General features: G+C 35.4%; 1 protein-coding gene across 7 annotated transcripts; it reads left to right on the top strand.

The window, feature by feature from the left end:
- Positions 1-417: 417 nt before the first annotated feature.
- Positions 418-26,646, top strand: LOC116179847 (serine/threonine-protein kinase LMTK2-like). 7 transcript variants are annotated; one of them, XM_031499704.1, is made up of 19 exons: positions 418-742; positions 5,338-5,444; positions 5,604-5,618; positions 5,810-5,962; positions 6,457-6,511; positions 6,560-6,852; positions 6,901-7,034; positions 7,086-7,263; positions 7,322-7,494; positions 10,923-12,022; positions 16,793-17,557; positions 17,608-17,792; positions 17,840-17,982; positions 18,074-18,905; positions 18,991-19,044; positions 24,464-24,643; positions 24,692-24,821; positions 24,871-24,936; positions 25,059-25,817. In XM_031499704.1, the coding sequence occupies exons 1-19, from the start codon at positions 658-660 to the stop codon at positions 25,733-25,735; spliced, it is 5,325 nt and encodes a 1,774-aa protein (XP_031355564.1). In that variant the 5' UTR covers positions 418-657; the 3' UTR covers positions 25,736-25,817. The 7 variants fall into 7 exon arrangements, with proteins under 7 accessions (XP_031355564.1, XP_031355561.1, XP_031355566.1 ...); XM_031499701.1 differs by having other exon boundaries at positions 6,457-6,852; positions 24,698-24,821; positions 25,059-26,646; XM_031499706.1 differs by lacking the exon at positions 5,604-5,618.

Below are 26,646 nucleotides of genomic sequence, written 5' to 3'. Positions count from 1 at the left end.
TTCCTTCCCCCCAAGTCTGGTTCAAACTTTCTTCGTGCTTCTTCCACTTATTTTTTCCTTCGCGTTCCCCACGCCCGATTTACATCAACTAACGTTTTATACGCATCTTTTTTACGATATTTACGTTTTTTATATGAAATTGGTAAACAAGAGCTGCAAATAACGATTGAACTTGTCTTTGTTCTTTGACTTAAATTTAAATGACAAATCTTATTGATTGCATAATATTAAATCTTTGTTACTACCCACTCCACTGAGTTCCATTTAAGCACCGGCTCTATTTTTGGATCCATCAATTATATTTGATCGCACTGTATTTTTCGTCCAATACTCGCACACTGTATATCTGGTTGTCTAACGTCACTAACAGATGGCGATCAGTAAAAAAACGTCAAAAAAAGCGAATAGGTTGGCTGTCAAGTGTCATATTAGAAATAAAAGTCTAAAGTGATGTTGGTTTATGTAAAGTTAATTAAAATTCGCGATAAAACGTTTAAAAATCAATTGACTGTGGTGGTTGGACGACTTAAGATGTAACTAAAGATGTGATATTTTAGTTTTTAATTGTAATTGTAAAGGATTATCAAACGAAAGTACAAAGCCAAATGCGAAAGTTACGTGTGTAGTTAAGGCCAACCGATTGATTTCCGAAAAAAAATGGGATTTACTCATTTATCGTTCGAAATCATTTTAATACAATTATGTAGTGGCTTCCCTATCGGATTAGAGAACTCCGCAGCAGGTGAGTCATACTTTAGCTGGTGGTGTCTGCCCACTATTTTGTAACTGTCACTTTCATATGTAGATATGTTTGTCATTTTAGCATGCAGTTGGAGCTGGTTTTTAAACGAAATTGTATTGGCAATCAAAGCCAATTGTAACTTTTTTTTTCGATTCATCGAAAACAAATTAATCTCATCTCGTTGAATCGCGAATAATTGAGCACAAGTGCCTTTTGAAGTAGCAAAATTGTCGAGGTTTTAACAGTCTTGCTACTCGACAGCATTTCAAAGAGCTTTGTAATTACAATTTAGAATAGCCACTTCAACTTGCCGTGCTCTTGGAAGGAAATTTAGCTCAATGCAAGTCTGTTCTTATAGTCGATGTAAGTGGCACTCGAAGCACAGTGGAAATGAGCATTTTTACCTTGTAAAATGATTACAGGCGTCTTTTAATTACATAGTGGATAGTCCCTTGTGGTCAAAGTAACTGTAAAGATACTCGCTACTTTCGTATTTATTATTTTTGATTTTAAATGAAGTGAGGAGTTGGCGAGAGATTTCCAAAGCCGCCTGGTCCGACCAGAAGATTATCAAGAATAGGTATTCATTGAGTATTCTGAAACAAATGACTGGCGCAGTGTTGCCTTATAATATTTTGTTTATTAATTTTTAATATACACATACTAAATTAGCCAATAGAATGTGGGGACATACTAGCTATTGAACCTATTTTTTTGAAACTAATTCGTTGCATATTTGGACCCTGGTTTGAGAGGGTCTTAGAACATCCAGAATCATCTGAGCTTTCAGAAGTTCCCAAAGGTTTCAGAACCCTCGGCACCTCCTCAATTTTTAATATTGTTTTTATTGTTTTTTCAGAATCTCGAAAATCTTCAGAAGCTTCTGAAATTTTAAAACTTTCAGAATAGAGGGAGGCCACATCAGGGTTGGCAAAAATCTGTGTTTTTGTATGCTTTGGGTGGGGTTTTGGGTATTTGTGTTGGGTTTTTGTGTTTTTCTTGGGTATTTGTCGAATTTCCGGAACTGTGGACTGATCTTCGGAATAAGTTACTGCCCGATAACGTAGAAAAGCTTGTAAAAATAATAAAAATGAGCCACTTTAAAAAAGAAAAAAAGTTGTTTTAGGTTTTTAATTATTATTTTTATTTTATTTTGTTCCTAATGAATAAGCCGTTTTGTATTTTATATTTTTTCCTAGTAAACTACATTATATTTTGTTATTAAATACTATATAAAAATTATCTCGATTTTGTCTCCTTTTGTGTCTCAAATTCTTTGGGCTTTTGTATGGGTTTTTGTATAGGTCGTTGGGTGGGTTTGTGGCGTTTTCTAAATGAGTTTTTCGTTTTGCCAACCCTGGACCACATTGGAATTACGGAAGTTAGTTCCGGTGTGGTCAGACAAACTTTTTGTAGCATGACCCAGTAAGTCACGGCCGAAGTTTGGTACACACGAGGTGGCCAGTTTCAATAAGTTCATCAGGTTTTGCTTATATGGTACATAGCTCCGATCACCCAAGAGCTTATTAGCCTCGGTGATACTTCATAAATGTAGAGTTTCAATGTACCGATCAATCACATTTTAGGGTATCTGATCTATAAATTTCTCTGCAGGGTAGTGAACTGTGAAAGACTGGTTGCATATTCTGCAGGATTTATCTGTTCAGCAATCATTACTTTTGTCAATGACTGTACATTCCTGTGTGTTTCTATGGGCTTGTCTAAACAAAATATTTTCAGTTTCATATGTCTTTCGATTTTACCAAAACCGAGAATTTATATTATAATGGGATGCATTTGTCATTTATAACAAAAGCTACAACCCTCGCAATTTAATATTGCTTTATACTTACGTAGGGGCGACTTTTCTTAAAAATTACAACATTTCAAAGCGGAAAGGGATTTTATGCTTATTTGGTAATTTGAGGGTTGCTTGTACGTCAATTGAACGTAATTTATTAAAGAAACAAACAAATTTTTATGGTCAATCAAGGGGTAAATTGTGTAACGACACTAAAATTCTAAAAGAAATTTTAAAAATTAAAAAAAAATTCAAAAAAATTCCTGTAAGTTCTAAAAAGATGCAGAATATTGTAGAAAATTCAAAACAATCCATTGCATTAAAAATAGGACATTTAAAAATAAATATTATTCATGCATATTGAACTATTCTAAAACAAATTCTAGAAAATTTACACAAAATTTCTCTGAATTAACGTGAAATGACTAACGTTACTTCTCAATCGAAACCTTTTATTTCTTTAAAATTTTCTCTAGATTTCCTCCGAATTTCCTCAAGATTCCTTCAGAATTTCCTCAAAATGTCTTAATATTTCCCTAGAATTTCTTCATTCTGAAATTATCTTTTATTTCCCCAAAATGTTCTAATATTTCCTCTAATATCGTCTATTTCTTACATATTTCCCATCTATTTTCTCGAAATTTTCTATATGCCCCTCGCGTTTTTTTAAAACTTCCTAGAATTTTTTAGATATTTTCTCGGATATTTTAGAATTTTCTAGAATTTCTTTCCGAGCGCACATGCACACGCAATTATTATTTTATAGAATTTTTAGAATTTTCTAAAAGTGGCCCCGACATTCCCATTTATGAAGATACTACGCTTTAACCTGGACATAAGGTCATACAAAAAGATGTAATTCAAAGTGCCACTGCCTGGTGGCGTAATACCAATTGTTTTATATGCCATCTGTTATACTAGAAAGGCTTTTTTTGTCATTTCAGTTTTTACCACCCTTTTGCAATCACGTGATTTTTTTCCATTTGATAGCATCCGGTTTTTAGATTTGATATCTCTCAGTTCTGCAGCTACAGTGGGAAGTACTAAAGTCAAAGGTGATTTGCGTGTGTGAAAATCAATGTTTCTTATAATACAGCGTTCACTTTCGAAACAGTCATTACCCACACTGCAATGAATCTGGCGTGGTCAACCTTCACTCTACTTTCCCATAGGAATTTAAATTTCAATGCGATTTTTGAATAAGACATTCCAAATACGAGGAAGTTAACGGTAAATAGCGTAATAAACGTACATATTTTGAAAGCCCGTATAAATATTCAAGATGCGCCGTCGAGTAAATAATTAAATTATTCATGAATTGCCGATTGAAGCGATGACTTTTCGCATTCCGCGTTTCGAGATCAGAAAAGAATGTAATTCATAGAAAACTAGCAATTAATTGTGCGAAATGTGTTGTTTTCATTATACATCGCACCGTTTAATCAATCAAGCGTTTCAATTATTGTTTGACGTAATGTCAATTTACTACAATATAATTACTAAGCGCGTCTTAGATCAAACAAAAACTGAAACTAAACAAAGTCTAGTAGGACCTGGTGTTTAATTTTAATTTGTCGTCATTAATTAAAACAATTACTTAATTAACTCAAGAATTCCCGCTCATACCTATCTCGCTACGCCACTGGGAAAGCAACCCTATGCCTCTTTTTTGTGAAACTTTTAATTCCACAAACAGAATCAATGTAGGGACGTTTGTTTCTGAGATACATGTTTGGAACACCGTTTCTGAGATTTGACCCAAAGTTGGCATTTTTTAAATGTAACACCCTGTATATCTTACGTCAATTTTTTCATTCTTTTTCCTGATTACATTGAATCTTTTTTATACAATTACTAATTATATCTTTTTTATATAATTACTAATTATATAAAAAAGATTCAATGTAATCAGGAAAAAGAATGAAAAAAATTGACGTAAGATATACAGGGTGTTACATTTAAAAAATGCCAACATTGGGTCAAATCTCAGAAACGGTGTTCCATACATGTATCTCAGAAACAAACGTCCCTACATTGATTCTGTTTATTAATTACATATATTATGTATATCATATTTTTCAAAATTTTTAAATGACATGTTTCTATCGTCAGCCATTTTTATTGATTGGTATCAGCTGCCTTAATTTTAATTGCCATGGGTACAATAAACAAAACAAAATCTCCATGAATCCATGGCCTACTATTTAAAAACAGTAAAAAAATAAGGTTTTCAGAATTAAAATTAAAAAAAAAATACGGTTGCGAACCATCAATGTAATCAAGGAAAAGAATGAAAAACAATTGACAGGGTGTTGCATTTAAAAATACCAAGATTGGGCCAAGCTTTTTCATTTTACCACCTACAGTTTTGGGGATATTTTGCTCAAATTTGGAATATAAGTTATACTGAAGGGCTTACATCATGTTGATATCAAGTAATATAACAATCTACAGGGTCATGGAATATCTCGTGGAACACTGTGAAATTATAACACCCTGTAGATCGGTCACCAAGCGTTTCCGGACCTTTTATTCATAAAATGAGCCAAAGAATTTCCCATCTGTATCTAAATCACGTTTAGGAACACCCTGTATAATACTCGGAACTTGATCCTATAATTATTACGCTACTACTTCTGCTTTTAAAGATTTATTTCGATGATTTTCTATGATTCATTCTGAAACATTGTGGAGGTCCAAAGGCTTCTGGTCTTGAAAATTAGGCACATTCCGAATATTGTTCCAAAAATTGTGTTCTGAAGATTTTAAAGCTAAGACGATCTCCATTTTTCAGATTTTCACACCCAGTTCATTACCGGATTAGTAGGCGTTCTACTGATCGTTTGCGGAACAGTATTTTTAGTCGGTTGCCTTTGTTGCCAAAGAAGAAATGGATTTAAGGTAAGTTTCGATTGCATAAATTGTGAGCGCATTGTCGCCGCTGACATTTGACAGGAAATATCCATCCTGTTACATTTCACAATTGTATAAATCAAGTTGGCGCTATTAGCTTAATTAGATTCTGTTAACAACATTTTCTTTACACGCATCACATAAAAGGATGAGAAAAAGCAGGTAACACTTTATTACTCATTAAGGAATTGCATGCAATGAATCGATACTATAATTAGTAGTTCTTCCTGCAAATATGACATCATATTTTTACCTCGATTACCTTGATGCCTTTTTAAATGCCAATGAAATGGCGACATGCTTTCTGGTTTTACGTAACCTGAACGCTATTAATCTATTTTTTTTTTCATTAGGAATTTCAGAATTGCCAGGTTGTGGCTTCTTCAACTTCTAGTCTGGATCACGGACATATCAATCCAATCGCGAACGGGGAATTTACGATATTTACCCCTCTTTCCCCGCCGCATCATAACAATAACGTTTTCCTTGCCAACGAGCGAATTGTAGTAAGTATTTTTGTTAAATCCCGCCTTCCAAATTTCCCAAACTTTCCCGGCGCATTTCACAATTTTGGACACTCTTCAAACTTCGTACAGGGTGTCCAAACATGAAATCATTTTTAATTTCTGATCGAATGACACCAATACCAAGCCTGTAAGGGGTATAGTTCCGGAGCCTTCTCAGACACAAGAGCGCAAAAAATTCAAATGATTTAAAAACGACTCAAAAAAATTTTTAAAATTAAAAAAAATGATTTAAAAAAAACAAAAAATTTTTAAAATGATTTTTGTATTTTTAGACCATATTACCTATAATAAAACTTATAGTAAACATTTTTCTGTATCTAAGAAAACCCAGTCATTCTGATTTTCCCCCGAATATTTTCAAATTTTTATTTTACCATTTTAAATATGACCCAAAAGGAGTACATGAACTAACAATTACTACATGAATTTTAAATGTTGTTCAAACTAAAAATTAATATCATTTCGCGTTGCAGGGGCGAACTGAGATCGATTGCGATAATGAGAATGCGGATCTTAGTTCTTGGTTTGGTAAGCCGCCCAGCTTACCATTCAACAATTTTGACCGGTGCCTTACAGATCGTTCCGAGGCAGATTTCCCTCGTACGAAACTAAAGTACATTAAAGAAATTGGAAGGGGTTGGTTCGGTAGAGTCGTTGAAGGAGCCGCACAAGGATTAGATGATAATTGTGATATTTGGAGTCCGGTCGCTGTCCGTATCTTAGAGGCGAGCGCGACGAGTACGGAGCGCGCGGTTTTTTTACACGACGCCAATATTTACCGGTGTGGTAAACATCCACATATCTTGAAACTACTTGGCCGTTGCCTTGAATCCGTCCCATTGCTTCTGTTACAAGAGCTTTGTCCTTGTGTAAGTTGCCGCTTTCTTTATCGACAGGTCTCACACGTGTACTTACAGGGTGATCTTAAAAAGTATTTGTTAGATAATCGAAGTTCCGCCGAGAAGTTATCGAGTAGCGACCTGCCCTTACTTTGGTCCTGTCAAATTTCGTCCGCCATTAAACATCTCCACGATCACAGATTGACGCATCCGTAAGTTTAAACGTTTTTTTTTTTTGGAAAATTGCTCATGCGCGCCCTTAGAGATTTGGCGGCCCGAAATTGTCAGGTGGTCAATGAACGTACGATAAAGCTAGGCGATTATGGCGTTGCTGCTAGTTTGTATCCGGAAGATTATTATCAAGGAGCACCTGCGGTTCCTGTGAGATGGTGTGCTCCCGAGTCGATAGTTTACACTTGCACTACCATTCAACCCAAAAAAGTAAGTAAATTAATGCGATGTTCTTTGGGATTTGGTATTGTGATTTTATGTTAAATAGGTAACATTAGAAAGTAACGTCTGGTCGTTTGGTGTAACGATGTGGGAAATTTTGGAGCATGGAGCGCAGCCGTACTCGCAGTTAAGTGATGATGAGGTGATTTCGCAAGTGGTAGGCTCTGGAACCGTACGCTTAGCCAAACCTACGTCACCTGCCCTCTACACTGATTACTTGTAAGTGGATAGTGGCGGTTAAGTGAATTTATGTAGACAATAACAAAATAATTTACAAAAGCTCGCTTTAGACTTTCAATTTTGTTGTTTCACGTGAAAATCTGTAAAATTGAACTTTAAGTATCCAAATAGGTCAAGTGACGTCACACGCTGAAATGAAAGTATTTTTCCAAGCGACACTTAAAAATCTTTTTTCTTTTGTGAAGGGTTTTTAATGATTCTTTCGCATTATTGTTCATTTTACTTAAATTTTCGTAATTAATAATTTTTGTTTGTTTTTTTCTGCTTTTTTTTAGTAATTTCTGATGATTTTTCCAAGTAGTTCTCGAGCGACTTCTGCTAGAATGTATGCAAATTTGATTTATCACACAATGCGCTGTCCAATGACGTCACTCCACTTTGAGAAACTTGCTTTTAACTAACCAATACCTTTAGCTATCCAAAAACATTACTTTGTTTATCATGATTTTTAATGTCAGTTTATCTATTTGCAGTTTGGTTTTAAAAGCAACTCACTGACTCGAAAATGTTCCTTCGCGTGAATTTTATCACTCGTAAATAAAGGGCCTTATTACAAGTCGGCCAGCTAAAAAGTTTTCTTCTTCCCAGAATTTACTGTAATTCATCTATTCACACACATAAAATTGCAACGATTCTTTAATTGATTCCTTAGGTTTCTTCGCTTCTTTTGATTCCTAAGATTCATTTGTTATTTTATTTCTTTTTCAAATTTATCACATTTTTATGATACTTCGATAAATCGACTACACCAAAATTTCCCGGGAAAACATTTTTTCTTATTAATTTGGGTGCGTAGAATCCAAATCAATTCGTACTTTTTCGATTAGACTTCTCAATCAAAAATTATAGACTAGAAACCAATTTCGAAAAAAAATTCAAAGGCCTGTAACTTTTGAACTAGTAGCCCAATCTTGCAACTGTTTGAAATTATGGATTCTACAGGCCACATTCTATAAGAAAATTTTTTTCCGGTCGATCTGACACAATTTTTTTTTCGGGGCTCAAAAAAAAAGCAGTGTATAACCTTCCTTTTTTACCAAAAATCGACTACACCAAAATTTTCTCGGGAAAACAGTTTTTCTTATTAATTTGGGTGCGTAGAATCCAAATCAATTCGTACTTTTTCGATCAGACTTCTCAATCAAAAGTTAATTTTTTTTCGGGGTTCAAAAAAAGGCAGTGTATAACCTTCCTTTTTTATTCCTTTATTCCTTTCGCCTCGAAATGTACCTACTAGTTTAGGTTATTCGCATCAGTTTCCATTACGATAAATTTTGGAAGCTGTTCCGGGTAGTTGAACACCTTGTATGCACAATTTTGTGGGAGACGTCTCCTCGTGGTGTCTCCTGGGTAACCGTAACAGGCTCTTTTAATCATGTGTATGATACCATTTTTAATCCGTTATTCATATTAGGTATAACATAATATATTCTCTTAATTTTTTGTTGAAGACACAATAAAGTGATTAGAATGAATAATTTATTTTTTATTTCTAATACAGATGATTTAGTCAAATTTTTATAGTTTCGTTTCTGTTGGAATTGGCTTAAAAATCTTTTAAATTTTCGGATTCCTTGTATTTTGCGAATTCGTTGGAGTCCAAGGATTTCATGCATTTCTTCGATTCCTGGGATTCTGAGGGTTCCTTAAGTCCTTTAGATTTTTTGATTTCTTTTTCAAATTTGTCACGTTTTAGATTAGAAATCTTGGATTTTCAGATCCCTTGGAATCCCTGGGATTCTTTAGAATTTTTATTTATTTTTCAAAATTTTCACATTTTTATGATGCTTATAAATTTCTTGGATTTTTGAATTCCTTGGATTCTTTCAATTCCTTATATTTCTATGTATTTTTCAAATTTATCACATTTTTCTATGTCTAGGTTGATCACGCTTCTTTTTTCTTTCTAATCTCTTTTTCTTATTCTTTCAATATTCGAGTATATTTCTTCCAATACAAAAATTTGTAGCATAAAAATGCTGTAAAAATTAGACAAAACGCGGAGTTGTACAGGGTGGCGAACTAATAATGCGAGGTACTGTATCTGAGAATCTATCCATCGTAGAGGCTTGCGGTAAAAAAATTATTACTAAAACGGCCACGAGCAAAACCTGGAAAATATTTTTAAGTTTCTGCAATGGCCGCTAGGGGGCGTAACTGCAATCTGGAATCTAAAACAGTGATTTTTCTGTGAATTCCGCCATATTAAGCTAACAAAAAATGTCCGGTCTTTGAAGTTGACGATAATCTGAACAATTTTTGTTTGACAATTTTTCCCGTATCTCTAAAAATGAAGTGGTGGGGGGTATTCAAAGGTTTCCTTACGGAACACCCTGTATCTTCGAAACGGCTGATCCGATTTAAACAAATTCGGGTTAGTTCAAAAGAGCTATTCTTCAGCTACAACTATTATACTATTTGAAGTTTTGTTAGTTTCACATATCACCGCTTGAGGGCTTTTTTTGACATTCCGACAGAAATGGTTCATTTTCTCAAAAAAATTAAATGCATTGGTTCGATTTTTTTTTCATGAAAAAGTAGCTAAATGATGCCTAAACAAGGTCGCGAAAACAGCATCTCGATATCTTGAGAGAGATATATATATATATTTTTTTATATCGTGATGGCCAGTATTTCGAGCATTTACGGCGGCATTAAAAGCTTCCTTTTTTAAATCGATCCACCTTAGGGCAACAAATTACATAAGAAAAATAATTCCGGAAAAATTAGCTTAAAAAAATAAAATTTTGAGGGTATAAAATTTTCTTTGGCCTAAATTTTAGGTTAGGAACAAGATATCGAGATGCGCTTTTCGCGAGCTTGTTTAGGCATCATTTAGCTACTTTTTCATGAAAAAGAAAATCAAACCAACACATTTAATTTTTTTGAGAAAATTAACCATTTCTGTCGGAATGTCGAAAAAAGTCCTCAAGCGGCGATATGTGAAACTAACAAAACTTCAAATATTATAATATTTGTAGCTGGAAGAATAACTCTTTTCAATTAACCCGAGTTTGTTAAAATTGGCTCAGTCGTTCCGAAGATACAGGGTGTTCTTTACGGAAACGTTTGAATACCCCCCCACCACTTCATTTTTAGAGATACAGGAAAAATTGTCAAACAAAAAAGCTTTAGATTGTCGTCAACGTCAACGACCGGACATTTTTTTGTTAGCTTAATATGGCGGAATTCACAGAAAAATCACTGTTTTAGATTCCAGATTGCAGTTACACCCCCTAGCGGCCATTGCATAAACTTAAAAATATTATTATTTTCAACTGTGAAATGCCCCTTAGTGAAACCAAAGAGTACCCATCTCTTTGGTATAACAACGCGGCGCGTGAACATTCTAGTATACTTCTGACTTTCCCCGTCATAGCGCCGTTAAGCCGGAACTTTTCTTTCAGATTCCGTCTAATGCAAATGTGCTGGTCAACGCTCGAATCGCGCCCTTCCGTTTCACAAGTGCATTTAATGCTGTCCGACCTAATGCAAGTTTATCAAAACCAGACGAACTCGGAGCCCGGCATTTTGCTGGAAGACTTCGATAAACGCTGGGACAGTTTTAAACCGAACTCGCTCGCCAGGACGGACAATCAGGATTTTTTGCGCGATAGTAAGTCGCTGGCGGACATTGATCTTAGCGATATCACCGTACTGAACATGAAGATGGGTAAGGACGACGATTTGCTAAACTCGAAACCGATGTCGCCGAGTTTGAATAACTTGCACGGGTCGTTGGACAATTTGGTCAACGACGAGATGGACTCGTGGTTGCAGAAGGTCGCGCATAAAACCGGCGATATGTCGTACGTGCGCGGTTTATCGGAGGCCATGAGCGATCTGGATAAGGCGCTGGCGCTGGAGAACGTCTCCAGTTCCGATTCTAGTTACCAGCCCAGCCCGGCACCGGAGACCGTGTCGACGAACAAGCTACAGTTTCAGTTGGGGCCTACGCGAATGGAAACGTCTCAAGCACAGCAAAGCAGTTTGACTGAAAGCATGCAACGAACGAGTAGCGAAAGTGAGACTGAAGATGAGAATTGGAGGCGGAAAATCGAGCAAGGGGCTTACTCCGAGAAGGTACACCAAAAATCAAAGTCCGTGACCGACCTCATGGTTCTTACGCATATTGATTACTCAGAATCGGATTCCGAAACTCCATTGCCTAGTTTAGATTATAGGGTCAATTATAAGAATGTAAGATATGCGCCTAAGCATAATTTAGAAAATGCGAGCTTATTGTTCGGAAGCGAGGGTAACCTTTTGAGCGTCCACGATAAGTTTCAAGAGGAACTGAGGAGGCTCCAAGAGGAGCGTAAAGATAGTTTACTGTTTGTACCTGAATACAATCGTTCTCGTGATAATGATACTAACAAACCTTACGAGGATAACGTAGTCGATATTGATAATTTATTATACCGTACTGAGCATATTAGTAGTAGCAATACGCAATCAAACTTTACCAATGCCGAGCAATCACCAAATGCCATTTCGCAAAATACAAGTAAGTATTTGTGATTTATACATTTTTAGTAACCAGCGTGGAAATTTCACAACTACAAAAAGAGAAAGAATTTCCATTCAAACTAATCAGTAATCACATTTCATCTTAACTGCTATTGAGTTTAAAATTTACATTGCACTGCTAACATTAGCACGAAGTGTTCGCCATTATTATTATTATTATTAGCAGAAATCTCAACTTACTGGCTTCGTAACCGTTGTAGCTAGTAACCTCTCCAGAGGCAGAGTTCCCTGCTTATGGGGAAACAGTGTGTGCTTGGCAAATTTATTGTGCAGATCAATTACTGTATTAGTGACACGCTGACGCGCAAATTAACCTAATTTTAGACATGATTTTAGATAAAAAATAATGAAAGTTCACAATGTTTACAATTAATTGACGCAAGTTTCATAACACTATGTAAGAGCGTGCGCATGCGCTTTCTCCATGTGATAGCAGCATACATAAGTATTAATTACATTCATTTTAAATAAGGGGCTTCTTAATTTTTTTAGACAACCCATTTGCAATGTGTTTGTTTAACATATCAAGATTGCTAAAGCTGGTTTTACATCAACAATAAATTGATCAATTCACTTGTCACTTTGACACGAAAACTTTACGAGTGTAAACACAGAATTGGATGCAATAACTTGATTAATTTCTTGAGCTCGATTTCTTGTCGGATTAGCGTAAGTTTTATTTTTCCGGCAATTCAGTAGTACCAACTACCAGCAACCAACATAAATAATAAAAACAATATTAGGCTGGTCAATCCAGGCAGGTTTATACAAGTGAGGTAGAAAAAATTAGTAACAAAGTGATCTCTGCGGAAATGAGTAGTCAATAGGGTCCTTATTAACCCCTCAAAAATCGCAGTTTGTCGCATTGGTGGAACTTGGAAAAAAATGGCCGCCATCTTGATTTTTTTCGAATTTATTAAATATTTCGTAAAGTATACATTATATCAAAAAAACTCAAGAGACTTTTTTTATGGAGAATCAAAAGTTACCTATGATAAAAAAAAGTTTAAGTCTGAAAAAACAAAAAAGTTATTGAAATTTATATGATTTGGGTAATTATCACATCTGTGTCGAGACTTAGATGTATTTCAAGAACTTATAGCAGTTTTAATTAAATCAGGACTTAAAATTATTTTAAATCTGTACCCGTGTCCAAAGAAGATTCATGATATTAACCAGTTACGTCACACACTATACAGGGTGGTGACTTGCATAACGCATCATAGGGCTTTTAATGTAAAATTCATAACATGCGATTATTGGCTCCCCAAATTATTTTAGAGCAAAAGTGTATTAAGTTTTTTTGTAGGAAAAATTTTTTTACGGCAATCAACCGTATTAGTTTTCAATTTTTTGCATAATAAAGACGGAAAATTCGAAAATTAAAACCCCCATCTTTTTCAATAATCTGTGATGCCATATAATTTTATAATAGAAAAACTAAAGTCACTAAATATAGAAAGTACCGCAATCCATTGGGCTCGTGTGTTAGAGAGAGAACGCATGTTTTTTGCCCAAAAATGGCGGAAGTTACCAGATTCTAGTAACTTTAATGTTAGGGATTGTTCCACCTGTTTGGAGATATCTGTATATAGGTATTTTTATAAAACATGACAGTACTATGAAGTTAGGTTATAAAAAATGACAGCTATTCAGATTTTATTTGTCAATTTTTTTAAGTTGGCAGCAAATTTGCCCAAAAATGGCGGATGATTGCGGTACTTTCTATATCTAGTGACTTTAAGAAAAACTACTCCAATATCTGTCATGCCATGGAATGTCTGCTATAAAACAAATCAAATTCTATCAAAAAGTATTATATTTAGAACAGCGAATTCAATATAAAGAAAGACCAAATTACTAAAAACGGTTTCCTAATATAATAATTTACAATAAATGTTCGAATAAGTCACCATTAACTGCAAGACAGTAACCAAGCCGATCATAAAATCCATTTCGATCTGCTGCTAATTGATATGGGTTTTATTTTTCCAATTTTTCGTCTTTATATGAAAAAAATTTAAAACTAATACGTTGATTGGCGTAAAAAATTGTTTTCTACAAAAAAGCTTAATACATTTTTGCTCTAAAATTATTTGGAGAGCCAATAATCGCATGTTATGAATTTTACATTTAAATCCCTATGATGCGTTAAGCCAAGTCACCATCCTGTATATGCGAATGACTTCAAGGCAAAGCTTAAATTCAGAATTGTGTTTAGCCTCACTACCACCAACCGAAGAAGCTGCCAAACAGCACATTAATATCATGAATCTTTTTTTTTTATTGATGTATTGCTCCATGTGAATTATTTGGATATATTTAATGTAGCAGGTAAGTAGAGGGAAGCAAATAATTGAATGTTTTTATGTTCTTTAGGTTATCGTTTTCGAAGCTCACTTCATCATCATACCTTGCTAAAATATATAAACGACTATTGAACCGATAACCTAAAGAAAATAAAAACATCCTTAACAATCCTTATTTTCAAAATTGGGCATACAAAACAGTTTTAACTAATTCAGATATTAACCAAATTTTTAAAAAATCCATTTTGCCAAATCATATAAATTTCAATAACGTTTTTGTTTTTTGATCAATAGACTTAAACTTTTTTTTATTAGAGGTAACTTTTGATTCTCCATAAAAAAAGTCTCTTGAGTTTTTTTGATATAGGTAACGTATACTTTACGAAATACCTTAACCACCTATTTTGACTAGCTTATATGTTTTCATCATTTTTATGAGATAATATTATAGCTATCTTTCTTTTTCTATTCTATTCTATTCAATGACAGAGGGAAACATTTTTACACTTTTCACTTTTTTTTTAAAATGACAACCTAACCTTAAATTAATTAAAGGTTGCTGAAATTGTATAATGCTTAGACTATCTAGAGGTCTCCGCAATGAAGAAGTGGAAAAAATGCATTAAAAACGTTCCTGCCTTATTATTCTGCTCAAAGTTGGTGCCTTACTACGTCTGTATTGCAATTTCAATTTTGAGCTTTTTTTACCCGTCTTGTTTCATATTAGTTCTATGCGTTAACTAAGAAGAAGAAAATCCATCTGCTGCAGTAACAACTGACTTTTCCATCTGTCACGCATGCTTTGGCCCAAAATTGCTTGAGACCTTTGAATTTTGGGTTTTTGTAGAGGTTATTTCTTCTGGCACCCAAATTTTATCGCTTATGGCGGATCACTGGTATTCCCGATTAGTTAATTTTGTAAAGCATTATTTTATATCCTACATTGTAATATGTGGGAAACAACTCTATTATCGATTCCTATAGTACAGGGTGTCCCATTAATAATGGTCACGGGCGATATCTATGGAACCGTTAATTGCACAGCTTCGAGAAAAAAATTTTGTCAACAAAAGGAGCCAAGAGAAATCGCTGGAAATTATTTTCAAGTTTGTAACTTCGCCGCTAGAGGGCGTACGATTCATGGTTAAGTAAACAAATGACTTTTTTCCTAAAATATACCCAACAAACATGCATAAAAAATACATGCATAGTAATCTTGTATCAATTTTGCATCATTTTGATGGAGCGCAAATTGCTCTAGCTCATAAAATATGAGGAGTGGGGAAGGGGAACATCTCTTTAAGGAATTGATTGTAACTTCGGATTAGGTTAACAGATTTTCACATAATAGGTCTTGTTGGAAAGAGCTCTCTTCGTGGAATCAGATTTTACATGAAGAGAGTCTATTTAGTAAACGTGACGAGTGGTAGAGGGCGCGATGTGACATTAACATAAACTTTGCAAGTTTTTTTAAAAGTTTCAAATGGAACGATATGATTATTATATTATATTATCAAATAAGATGAAAAAGTGAGAATATCAGTGAAAACCGCATTTTGATATCTGTTTTCTAAGCAGAGATATGGGGAAAATACGAACATTCACAAATTTTAATTGCAATATTTATATTCATCCAAGTTGGATTTGAAACAAATGAACACATAGCAACCGATAATTATGTCAAAGTGAATAAGGCGATGGCAGTTCAAAATTAACACTCAATCTAAGTTTTTTAATTATGAGCAACAAGAAAATGATTCAAACTTTAAATCAGAGAAATTTTGTTATCCTAATCATTTTGGTAGGCACCTTGTATTTACCATAGTGAGTAGTAGATTGGCGTTACTCCCTTTGTTCATCTCGTTTGAACAGTTTGACTCTTTGATCTTGTGGGGTTGAGGAAACAGCTCAATTCTTTCAGCCGTGGTGAGAGTTGGGTGGTTGTTTCTAGTCCATATTAGTTTTATGAGCAACTATACTACAAGGTGTGCTATAGTAGGATTTAACTAACGCACGTGATTGGTGTATCACATCTGAATTATGTGCGTTTACATAGTATCTCCAATCGGTAGAACACAATAAGTATGTAGGAAAACGAACAGTGCAGCATTGTTAGTATGGTTTCCTACATATTTATTGTGTTCTACGAGTGCTCTTTTTTTTTAAATATTATGATATGTTCTGACAGGTTCATTGATTACAGATACTATGTAAACATACCTTATTCAGATGTTATACACCAATGACGTCCGCGCAAACGTAGGAAAATCCTACTATAGATGTCTCATTTGATAATGCGTGATTAGAGTTTTTAGCCTCAGTTGGGAAGAGAGTATTCAGCTTTTTTTACTTTTATTTTTTCTTTCAAAAGATGTGAAGTTTTCAAGTTGATACCACAAACGCATTTTTTGCAATACTAAAAGTGTGATACCTTCCAGATCATCGTAACCCCGAGTTTTTATTAGAAGAATTAAGTAATAATACAATTGATATTCAGCCTGCGAATCAAGTATACAATGTATTTAATCTCACTGTAGATACCAAGTTTACCCCGAATCACATAACTAAAGATCTGCAAAATATAATCCTACTGGAGGACAAGCCGATAAAGAAGAGCCTATGTTACAACGTGCCAAAGTTATCCGAAATAATACAAAATAACGACGGATTAATGGATTACATTATTAATAAGTACGAAACCGAAGAAGATCTAAACAATAGCAAGGAATTTAACAACAATACGCCATCGAAACCGGTTGAGAATTGTGAGGTGGCTCCGCCCACAGTGAATTTTGACGTCGGTTCGAACCAAGACGAAGTCTCCCCCAATAGCATGACGCACATGGTCGCCTTTAGCAGTACGCCGTTCGCGAAACGCGACCACGCAACGTCGCAGTTTTCTTCGAATTTTGATCCAGATGACGCGCTGGCATTACAGTACTCTTTGGAAACGTGGGACAACTTTCTCGGAGAGGCAATGGAGGGTCCGAAGAAGGCGATTGAATTGAATGGCTTCTCGGCGGCGGAACCGACATCGCTCATGTTTACAGAGGGAGGGGAGCCTGCTACTGATGATGATGACAAAACTTTTATGATTGATCAGCCAGGCGATGCGACTTACGTCAAGGAAGAAAATGACGGTGACGAGAATGTAGCCAATCAAACCTACGATCTTAGTTTCACTTCTTCGGCCGATAGTGCAGGTGTGAATGAGTTGAGGTGCGTCCATCGGATTGACTTTTGTAAATTGCAGAGAAAGACAGCGCGCCTGGATCAGGTCAGGGATGGTATCTCCACCCCCAAGAAAACGCACCGGTGACGGGCGAGTTGGAGATGTGTCAAACGGGCGACGCTGAAAGTTACGTCGGTTTCAGTGTGGATGACGAAATTGTGGCGGCGCTTAGAAATGAACTATTAATGAAACTACCTCAGGCGCAGGTACGTTTTTTGGGCGTGAATGATTGACGTTTCTAATGTGTTTATAGGGTCACGTTAGTGAGCAAGTCCAAGACGATGATGAGGAAGAATTGGAGGAACGGAATGAAGTTTTGATAAAGTACTACAATGTTCCACTGTCGCCGATACCGGAGGAAAGTTACAGTGAAGATAGCCGTTTCATATGCAATCGGTAGGTCGTGGGAAACAGATTTAACTATGACCTCGCCCATTCAAAAATAAAATAAAAATGAAATTAAAATAAAAAAATTTTTATTTTTTAGCCGGAATAGTACCGACTCGGAAAATGAAGAATGGCTCGAGCAGTTAGACGATGGAATCACGCCCGTTCCGGATACCGAAACTGTATCCATCCAAAACAATGAGAGTCCCGCGCACGAACCACCACACCGGCATACGCCCAGTCAGGACTCGTGCTGTTCAAACGATACATTATTTAATCTCGAGGAACTCCTTTGCGCAGATGCCGACAAGAAAGGTGAGGTCCTGTTAAGATCTGAAAAGAAGCAAGAGACTGACGAGCATCAAGCCAAGACTGATAATTTAATACTCGACAACATCTCTGATATTAACGTGGAAGATATGTGTAAAGGAATAATGGAAGATCTGGTTAGCGGTTTGGTGGTGTACGAAAATGGCGATACATGCGACAATTTAGTGAATGGATTTTCTGTACCTGAAAATGATTGGTTGCCAGATATCACTCGATTTCTAAATTGTGAACGCAAGAACCACTTTGAATCGAATAAAGAAAACGGTCTGGACGAACGAGAGGTGGATATCGAGGATATACACTTCGTTTCAAACGGTCCAGAGTACATAAATGTGGACGATCTCAACCGGCTTAAATTAGATGTTGACTATGTCAACGTGAACGAGCTAGATAAAATTGTTAATGTTAACAATGAATCTGATTATGCCAATGTAAATAGCGATGGGGATGTATACGACGCCCTTACCGATATTCGGTTTACGGGTCCGGGTGATGTGCAAATGATGTCGACTTCGTTTAGCGAAAGCGTCGACATTGACGAGCAAGATTGGGATAGCGGATCCGATACGAGGTCAAGTTCAAGCGGCGAATTTATTTGGAAGGTGAGTTGAGAGCTGCTGGTAGCTGTGATTGCGTTTTTGACACTGCTTTAAATGTATCTGTACATATTTCGTGTTTGTCACGTAGGAGGGGGAGCACGAAGAGTCTGTGAAGGCCCTACGAGCTGCCCCACAAGATGTGGTGAGTTGTTCAATTGCTTATTTCTTTCTTCTTTTAACACACCCTTTTAATTTTGCTTTTATGTGGAAGTCAGTTTTTTGTGTGCCTCATTTATACACATGCTACAGAAAACTAATTTGCCTTGAATAATAACAATTTTCAATCTGTGCTTATTGCAAAGCTCAGAGTTAAGCGAAATAATAAATAAAATAAAAAGTTTCCAAAAATTCCAGTGGTTTTTCTTTTTTCTTAAATGATTTAATTCGTTTAATTTTAGTATATTTTTTACAGAAACATTATAGCATGTTTTTTTCTGTTTCTGAATTTTTAACAAAAGCTATTTTAAGCTCGTTTTTGTGCATGCAAAGAATTGTTACACAAAGCTAATGCTTCAACCTCAACCATTCTACGATGATTCCGTTGAATATTATACTTAAAAAACCTTTGCAGCTGACCAAGCGAACATCCAAAGTGAATATATAAGCGCTACTTTTTTCCAAAACGCGCTAAAAATTGTGAACATGGCATCTGTATTAATTACTTTTCTTTCCTCTCTCCGTTTTTGCTGAATTTTTTTTAATGGTCTCTTTCTGGATGTGGATTTATTGCTCTTTTATTCAACATCACCTTCAGTCTCCAATCGCCATACATTTTCCACCCCTTTCCACAGTGTTGTTATGTTTAAAACAATACATGTTTTAAACAGTGTAGGTGTTTTAAACAAATTATGTTTTAAACTGTTTAAAACATGTCAAACAATGTTTTTTTAAATTTCTAAATATCAAGAATAAAAACAACAATAGCACCATATCTATATTGCATATATTATATTATTATTATATATATTCGCATCGAACTCTTTGAAATATGTATGTTTCTACACGGACTCAGTTATTTTTTTAATCTCTTATGTTAAAGAAATCATTGCGTTTGCGATTTAGAACAACTGCTGGCAAAGGAAAATAGATTGCTATACAAAAAAACCTTTCTTGTTTTTATAAAAAACATGGTTTTTTTCAACCGTACCTTTCCATATTTATTTTGTCAATTTTTGAGGGTGAATCGTAATTTTACCTTCAGTGAATTATATTAGAATACTCTCCCAAACACGTGACCAATTCAAACTTTCAAATTTAGATCATATATAGGTACATAGATGTAACCTCCCATTTAGGTTCAATAAGGAGCATCTGTGCCAATGTATCGAACAGAGCCCCTTTATATTCTAAGTAAATAAGACACCACACGCCAGTGAAATGCTGGGACTGTCTACTCAATACCTGTGATCGGTACCACGGCACGAAAGTTGTTTTCTGGGTCGAAGGCGAAGCCAAGGCTAGTCATATCTTCATTCGACCCGAAAAACATCCACTTTCACACCTTGGTACACAAAGTACTATTATTTGTTACTCAATAGTAAACGTTGATTAACAAAACAAAACGCAAACGAATAAATGTCATGTTTAAACGCTACTGACTTGTAAAAATTTTACAAGTTATACATTGTCTAGTATAAAAACAGTGGCATGGGCCACATAGAGATAAAAATATAATAGCATAATTTGTGTACAACTCACAGGCCAAACGGCGAATTTCTTTTATTTCATACTATGTCCCGTAGATGCTCGATTACACTATCAATTTAAGTCCGGTAGTTACCGGACTGTTATTTTTATACACCAAATTTGACCATAATTACTTATTTGGAACATTACCATTTATTGTAAAAGAGCAATTTGTAGTTCCCACACCACTAACGTCTAGGTTATTACTGTAGATATCGAGTTAGTAGTTTGATTCCCTCTGAGGCTCTGCTGTAGAACTGCAATCAAATTTTGGTCACGAATTGATTTATTGGAAAGCGAGATCGAGAGATCAACTTTGAAACTCGGTCAGGGTAAACGCATGTTTTGAGTTCCATAAGATACTACCAAACCCTACCGTTGAAACACCTAACCCCTAAAAAATCCTCAAAGGGTTGAAAATGCCTATTGTTGTTTTTTGGGAATATGTATCTTGAAAACAAAGCTATTTAGGGAAAAATATGAAGATAGGAAAATTAAAGCATATATATTTTTTCCTATAAAATTTATTATACCTATATTTTCCTGTACCAGTGGCGGAGTTATGATATTAATCTTGGTTTACTAATCTTTAAATGACAAGTTCCTAAATTTCTTCAAGAATATTTTTTGTCAAACGCTACAAATAACCAGAGTTTTATAAAACAACGTGGTAAATTCTTTATTAGAAAAGGGAATTAAATCAAGACACTGATGCCATGGTGTTATTAAGTCGCTATGCCAAACAAAATTTATATATGTTATGGCCAGGAAATTGAAAACCAAATAAAGTCACGGATATTTCAAAATTGCAACATAAATTAGGACCTCTAAAAATGTTATTTTTGCCATGCACGCCATTTCTGGAGGCGACACCACATCTGGGCTTTTCGACATAGGAAACATTATTTTGTTTATACTGTAGACAAGGAAGGTGTTGAAGAATTTTACAAACCAAATATAACAAATGACAGATTAAGGACCTTGATATCTAGGTTTTTTATTGCTTATGCGAAGAATACAACATGCAGTGAGTTAAATGACGTTCTCTACCAGAAATATGTAGTACAGCAAATTTTAAATAGGGATTTTAATTTAGCATCGCTTCCACCGACTCTGAAGGCAGCTCAGTACCAATGGCTGAATAATAACTTACCAGTCCAGGAGTGGACCAAGACATGGACCCGAAAGGGTTTTAAAGCAAATTTTTGCAACTGTTCGTCCGACGGTTGTAAAAAAGCATGCTTGTGGCGAAAAATTGGTCTAAAGTGTACCCTAGCATGTAGACAGTTAAAGAGTCTGACGAATATATAGAAATATCTAATTAGGTACCTAATTAAAAACTTATGTTATGTTAAGTATTCATTTATCTCAAAATAAGTTACCCTACCGCACTGCATAGATACCTACTGAGTACAATATATTATTGTTTTAATGTATTTAAAACTGGATGTCATAAAAAATTTAGTACACCACTGTTATGATTTTTTATTTCATTAAAATAGGCATGAGATGAAAGTTTTTATCTAAATATTTTTGAGAAATTCACAAAAAATTAAAAAATTAGATTTATTTTTTAAAATAGCCAAAATTAAGATTATAACTTCGCCACTGATACAGCACCATATACGTACTGTACTGTATAGGAGATTGTATGTTCAAGATATTGACAAAAAACCTTAAAAAAAGTCCGCTTTTCATCCCTTTCAAGGGTTATTTGGAGGTGATCAAAAATACTGCTCGCTTTTAATTTTTTTTAATTTTATTTTACATTTATTTGTTATTTAATAAAAACTGTTGTTAATTTGGGGGTTCAAAATTGTGCTAACCAGCCATTAATTTCGAATAATTTCATTGCCACTTTGTTTTTTTTTTAATGATCTTTTTCTATATACTAATAAATAAACAGCTAATGTATGCCTCTCTAATAGTAAAATTTTGATTTTTTGCTTTTTTAAGAAGAAATTGATCTTTAAAAATCACCATAACGTCGCAACTTTAACGCCACATATTTTGTTTTTTTCCGTATCGGTATCAATCAACACATCAATAAAATACCTTTAGTCCAGTCAAATTATCATAATTCCTTGCATCAGATATGTCATCTCTAATTTTTCTTTTAAATTGTTAAGATGAATATGGATGTCAAAAATCCAAGTTTTCGATGTCCAAAGACCTGTGCGAGCAACGCAGCACTCGAAAATACGCCATTTTTATATTATTTTTAGGTTTTGGTTAGTTTTAGTTCTGAAGGACAGATTTTAAAGCTATTACAGTCGTATACTTTTTTAAACTAGACAAAATTTGTGACAATTCAACCCCTTAACCGGATCTGTAAGTCTAATAGTTTTGGAGATACACAGTTTCAAAAAATCGTAAATTCTTCAGTTTTAATCAAATTTTTCGCATAATAACCTCATGAACATTTTTATAATTTTGTCCGTTTGGGGGGACTTTGTGGCGAGGAGTCTCCATAAATCCGCACAGAAAGAGCTACAATGTTGATATCCTCGGGATCCCCAGCATCTCCCATGATAAGAAAGTTGTCATCTTCTTCTTCAGCAAGATCCACTACCTGTTTCATGGATTGCGAAATCTGTGAATTTTTTCCTTTTGCCTAACCTTGCTCGACCATTCAAAAGGGACATCGAATATAGAAGATATGTGACAGTAGCAGAAAGCTTACTCACAACACTATTGGTTTGAATGAATAACGCATCATATAAACATGGATATTTTTCCACTAAAAGACAAAAATCAATATTTGATTTGCTTTCATTATCCGCAATTTTTAGAACTTCTTTAACAACAAGTTTATTACGACTCACGACTTACGACAATTCTTCGTGCATATTTTATAAGTTTACTTTCTGCGAAGAAAAAACACAAATTTTGATAAAACTTGTAAAACTAATAAATTTACCAATAGTTGAAGCGCCGTATCTCGGAAAGTATTACACTTACGGAGATCGTTAAGGGCTTAAATTGTCAGAAATTTTGTCTAGTTCAAAAAAGTATACAACAATAATTGCATTAAAATCGGTACTTCAGGAGTAAAACTTACAAATACCAAAAAATGGTAAGAAAAATGACATATTTTCAAGTGCTGTGTCGCTCGCACAGGTCTTTCAATGTCGAAAACTTGGATTTTTCATATCCATATTGATACTAACAATTTAAAAGAAAAATTAGAGATGACATATCCGATGTACGGAATGCCTATTTTTTGGTCCAGAGTCCTGATTCCTCTCAAGAATTATTAGTTACCCAGTACTTTCACTACCATTGTATTATATTTCAGGAAATTCAGTGATAGGTTTGTTGTTGTCTTTGGCTTCTACGAACAAAAGTCGAAGGTTTCTCTAGCAGAGTCTTCCCGTGCACTGGTATACTCGCTAGGGACTTCTGCATTTCTAAATTATTAGGGAATCCATTTTTTTGTCAATAAATATCTTTCGATCACATTTTTGACTGTTTTTCCTTCCTGATATCAGCCCCCATTCCGAGTGTAATTGGTTACAACTTAACGGTGAGTAACATGTAGGGTCACAATTCAATCACAGGCCACTTTGATCCTACAGTTGGCGGAAGACTGACATGGCAGCCATATTCGTTTAGTATTCTCCCGCCATATTTGAATTTAGTCGTCGGAGTGAAGTTAAGTGCTTCCGTAAGATCATTACAATGTCTATTCCCCAAATGAATAGGGTTTAGTGGACGTGTAAGGAAAGACCTGCCTATGACCATAAGAGGTACAGGGCTGAATGTGAAACACTGGAATTTTAGGATACTTTTCATTAAGTGCTTTAACTTTTGCTGATCTTTTTCCCTAACACTCTATGCTTTCCCAGAAGTGTAATTTTCATTTTGTAATGTAGAATTCAAATGAAAAATGCAACGCAATGAACGATATCGATGAGGTTTCAACCGAAACCAGCGACGAAGATGAAGACGGCGATAGTCCAGAATTCGTGCCATCTGCTTGGGACAAATATGCGACACCTACAAAGTCCTCTTTACGTTCTCCCGAGAAAACCTTAGAGAAAGCCGAAGTTAAGGTAAGCTTGCTTCTGTTGTCGATTGAGATTCAGATCTTTACATTTCAGTCGAAGAAGCGGAAAGGTGTTTGGTTTAAGAAACAAAAATATCACTGCGTGTACGAGTATCCTCGCGAACCCGAAAGTCCTATTGTTAACAGCTACGATTTATGGCAGCCTGTTACCAACTCTTTAATTGGTAATTTGCGCGTATTTACCGTGGTAAAAGTTTACAGTTAATTTTTCAGATTGGGAAGTTGATACTACCTCGTTAACCGACAACCAAAATTTGTACCTTGGTGATTTTTCGACAGGTAAATTGCTCTGCTTCTAATTTTTAACATTTAAAAGTCATTCAGTGGTGTCTTTCAATACACAACTCGACAGACAAACAAGACTGAACTACTGCTCAGGTTGGCTTTGGTTTGCATTCTAGGCATGACAGGATTCGACGACGAATTTTACATAAGCAGTACAGCACAACCGTTCGAAGCCCTCGCCGGTCTCGCTTCTCAATTCTTTCCCGGTCAGGCGATATCCGAGCAGTGGGTCGATTTAACAAAGTCCCCCTACGAAAACGTTACCCCGGACAGCGGCGTCGAAGACATCACCCCGGCGAGCAACTCTGACATCAACGAATTTCCACACGAAACCGCGAAACCCCAACTGCAATCGTTAAAATCGCTAGCGACGTCGGCGCTCAAACAACACCAGCCGACCCACCTCAAAACCGACACCACGAAAGACTGCCTGGGCGGCCTCAGACACACGCGAAACAAGCTCAAACTCGATCTCCCGCCCAGTCCCAACGCCTTCACCGTCACGAAGGCGTTCACGATAGAGCCCGAAGAAGAGCCAATCACCAAACAGGAAGTTCCTACGTTCACGACGTTCGGTAAAAGTCGATTTCTAGTGCAGCACGTCGATACGCCGACGCCCGAGGAGGAGAGCAAGAACGTTTCGTTCGAGGCGCTCCCCCACAAGCCGATTCGCATGGTTAAGGGCGATAAGGTCAAGGTGGAGATGCGGGGGGAGGCGAGTCTGCTTGATAGCGCGGACGAGGATAGCGGTATCGAATCGAGCACGTTGGAACGGCGAAAAATTGTGTCGTAATTGTTTGTTTTAAAACGCCTTAGTAGGATTCGCATTTAGTTTAATTTTCGTAGAGCAGTGGGACCACAATTTCATGCTCTTCCTTTAGCGCCCCCGCTTCATTTTGATCAAACAGTATTAAATGCAAAAGAGAATCGGTGCTAGACAAGTATGCGTTCGCTTTTTTAAAATTGTGGAACCACCAAAGTGAATGAATGCACTAATTTTGATGTACCTTGACCACACATTTTTTTTGTTTATTTTATTGAGTCTTAATTTAAGTGGGTAGTAGTCGGTTTCATAATTTATAAATAAAAGCGAACGTACATTTGCATAGCCTCGAATCTCTTCACGCTTAGTACTCTTTGATATTATTCAAACATGAAATGGTTCAGCTTAATTTATTAGCAGGTATTTTGCGTAGCATCACTGACAATATAATAACAGATCTTTGTGTAATTGTGATAAAGTCTTATTTATTTTTACATTAAATGGATACGTTAAATGTTATTGTTAAATGTTATGTATGGTCTGATCCATTTTCTAGTTAATTGAATTGAAATTCTCCAATTGTCGTATGCGTTCAGTATTTACGATGTATTACTAGTAGGTCTTGAAAAGTGAAAATTGTTTTTCCGAAATTAATCTCACGGATGAGTGGATAAATTCTGTTTTAACTTAAGTCATCTCGTCCTTTCAACTGTCTTCATTAATCTCGTTGAAACGTAGTTAATACCGAATTTAATACTCTTTGACATAACAAATTTCTATATTTTAATATACTAGCTGTGTAGAGGTACGTGTCTTCGTATTACAGTCTAATTTGTATGTAAATAATGTGATTTATTAGTTTTGTTGTATTAATTGTAGAATAGCTGTATTATATTGCACTAGGTAGATAAGTATGTTGTATTAATAAAAAATACTACCCA

The sequence above is a fragment of the Photinus pyralis genome, unplaced genomic scaffold (assembly GCF_008802855.1).
Source record: "Photinus pyralis isolate 1611_PpyrPB1 unplaced genomic scaffold, Ppyr1.3 Ppyr1.4_LG8, whole genome shotgun sequence".
Classification (NCBI taxonomy): domain Eukaryota; kingdom Metazoa; phylum Arthropoda; class Insecta; order Coleoptera; family Lampyridae; genus Photinus; species Photinus pyralis.
Note: the sequence above shows the minus strand (reverse complement) of the source record. Positions and strands in the feature narration are given on the sequence as shown.